Here is a 2,869-nt window from a genome sequence, read left to right on the forward strand (position 1 = left end):
TTTTGAATCTTGAGAACAAATTTTGAAACAGAGAACAAATTTGGAAGCATGAACAATGTATTAAAGCACGAACATTTTTTGAACATAAATATTTTAAAACATAAACATTTTTTGAACTGGTGAACAAATCTTGAAAAAATAGGAACATTTTCTAAATTCCGAACATTTTTTGAATTTAGAGAACAAAGTTTTAAAATTGAGAACAAAATTTAAACATAAATATTTTCTAAAAGTAGGAACATTTTTTGAATTTGGAGAACAAATTTTGAAACGAAGAACAAATTTGGACAATTTCTTAAAGCATGAACATTTTTTGAATCTTGAGAACCAATTTTGAAACAGAGAACAAATTTGGAAGCATGAACAATGTATTAAAGCACGGACATTTTTTGAATATTTAGAACAAATTTTTGAACAGAGAACAAATTTGAAAATACCAAACAAATTTGGAAGCGCGAACATTTTTTGAACAATTTTTGAAAATTCCGAACAATTTTTGAGAAATGCATACAGGTTTTGAATTTATGAAAAAAATTAAAAACACGAATTGTTTTCAAATTCTGAACATTTTTGTAAAACCGCGAACATTTTCCAAAAAATACGAACATTTTTTGAAAAAGAAAATATAAACTTGAAAAAAAATGAAACAGAAATAGAAAAAGAAAAAAAACCGGTTCAGGAACCTTCTAGAAGGTTCCCAAAACCGGAAAAAACCAGCTGGAAACCTTCCCAAAACCGGGAGCGCTGGAACCGTTCAACGGGCCGGCCCGTTGCGTCGCTGCTCGGTCGCTCGCCTGTGCGAAGCGCCGGCAGTTTGACGCAAGGAGCGGCATATAGGATTTTCCCTGTGGGGGTGCACATGTTGCACCCCCTTGGGCTCGGGCCTGGGTATATTAATACCAACTTGGCGCTAGAAAATGTCATCACGCCCAAATCCAATCCCCTCATCACCTCGAGCTACTTTTTCAAATGGTTGGGTGCTGCAGATCGACTGCGCCGAGGAGGACGGCATCGTGGTGTTCCAGGGCGGCAGCAGGGTGAAGGCAGACGCCATCGTGCACTACACTGGGTACCTGCATATTGTATAAAATTAGTTACTCCCTCCGTTTCATAATGTAGTGCCTATAGATTTTTGCAAAAGTCAAACAATACAAACTTTGACCATATTTATAGAGAAAAGTAGGTACATCTAGAATACCAAATGGACATCATTGGATACATCACGAGTTATATTTTCAGAATGTATATGTTTGATATTGTAGATGTAGACAGTTTTCTCTATACACTTGGTCAAATTTGGCAAAGTTTGACTTTCACAAAAATCTATAGGCACTACATTGTGGAATGAAGGGAGTACCAAATTATGCTTGTAGTGGAGATCGATGTTAACCGATGGAGATGTGCTCGTCATAGGTACAAGTACAGCTTCTCGTTCTTCGGCGACGACTCTGCTATCACGGTGGACGACAACCGCGTCGGCCCGCTGTACAAGCACGTGTTCCCGCCGCGGCTGGCCCCTAGCATCTCCTTCGTCGGACTGCCATTCAAGGGATTCCTTTTCCCGGTGTTCCAGCTCCAGAGCAGCTGGGTGGCCGGGGTTCTGTCGGGGAGGATCGAGCTCCCGTCGTCAGAGCAGATGACGCAGGACGTGGCGTCCTTCTACTCAGACATGGAGGCCCGCGGACACTCAAAGAGGTTCACCCACGACCTGGGCGTAGGCACATTCGAGTACGAGGATTGGCTGGTTGAGCGGTGCGGGCTGGAGAGGATCGAGGAGTGGAGGAAGGAGATCTATGTCGCGGCGAGAGGCAGGGTGAGGGACCAGCCGGACAGCTACCGGGACAAGTGGGATGACGACGCCCAACTGTTGGAGCAAGCGCAACGTGAGATCTCGCCAAGTTCTGATCTTACCTCATCGAGGGCTACTTGCGGTTCGGCTTATTCGGAAATGGAATGGTTGGACCTTATTTTGTTTGGACAAAAATATTTTAAATATAAGTATAAATAAAAGAGTGCACTAGCCAGAAATCGAACCCGGGTCTGTACTGTGGTAGGGTATTATTCTACCACTAGACCCGGGTATATGCCAATAATTTGTATGAAAACGATGCATAAAAATTTTCACAACATATATAGGTACATATGTGCTAACCGGATCTAGTTTACTCCGTAAAAATGGAAAGCAGTTGAACAAAAAGCAATAGAAAATAGCATGCATGCATAGAAGGAAATGAAAATTGTACCTGTTGTGCCCCTGGTTTGAACAAAGATGCCAATGGAGATCAAATGTAAGTATTCATCCCTAGCTCCGTATCACACACCCACCATCGTTCCTTCCCACATTCAAGTTGTGAAAACGGTGATTAAGGGTCTCCCCGTGTGCCCACTGTGGGTTTCCCCTGGAGCCGCCGCTCGAGTCGCACCGATCCAATTTTTTTGGGTGTCAGATTCCGTGGTGAAGAGGATTATGAAGCTTCTGCTAGCTCGATGAACTGAAGTGAAAAGCTAGCCTCTAGGTAGCAATTGATTCATTCCAGAAATTTGTACTAAAGTAGTACACCCATCGGAACAACCCAAGAGCCATCCCTGCAGCGAGCAAGGTCCCCGTCGCATCGTCGGCCACATGGCTTCGTCGGTGTCTTCCGATAGCGGCAAACAGGAACAATAGATTTTTGGTGGCGGCGGCTAGGATTCAGGCTGCCTCCCGAGTCGCCCACACGGGAGCGACGCGGGGGCAGTTGATGTTCATATCCAGGAAGTTCAAGTTAATTAGTTGTGTTATAGTTTTTGAAGGGTACACATCAAATTTTGAAGCACATAATCTCATTTCAGAACATGTACTAGAGTAGTACACCCATCGGAACAACCC

At 43.4% G+C, this 2,869-nt stretch overlaps 1 protein-coding gene across 1 annotated transcript in view; it reads left to right on the forward strand.

The window, feature by feature from the left end:
• Window positions 1–917: 917 nt before the first annotated feature.
• Window positions 918–2,869, forward strand: part of LOC119293039 (flavin-containing monooxygenase FMO GS-OX-like 4) — a 9,532-nt gene continuing 7,580 nt past the window's right edge. Inside the window, exons 1-2 of the mRNA XM_037571643.1 lie at window positions 918–1,069; window positions 1,414–1,883. Coding sequence (XP_037427540.1) covers window positions 918–1,069; window positions 1,414–1,883 — 622 coding nt within the window. The remainder of the gene's footprint in view (window positions 1,070–1,413; window positions 1,884–2,869) is intronic.

The sequence above is a fragment of the Triticum dicoccoides genome, chromosome 4B (genome assembly GCF_002162155.2).
Source record: "Triticum dicoccoides isolate Atlit2015 ecotype Zavitan chromosome 4B, WEW_v2.0, whole genome shotgun sequence".
Lineage (NCBI taxonomy): Eukaryota > Viridiplantae > Streptophyta > Magnoliopsida > Poales > Poaceae > Triticum > Triticum dicoccoides.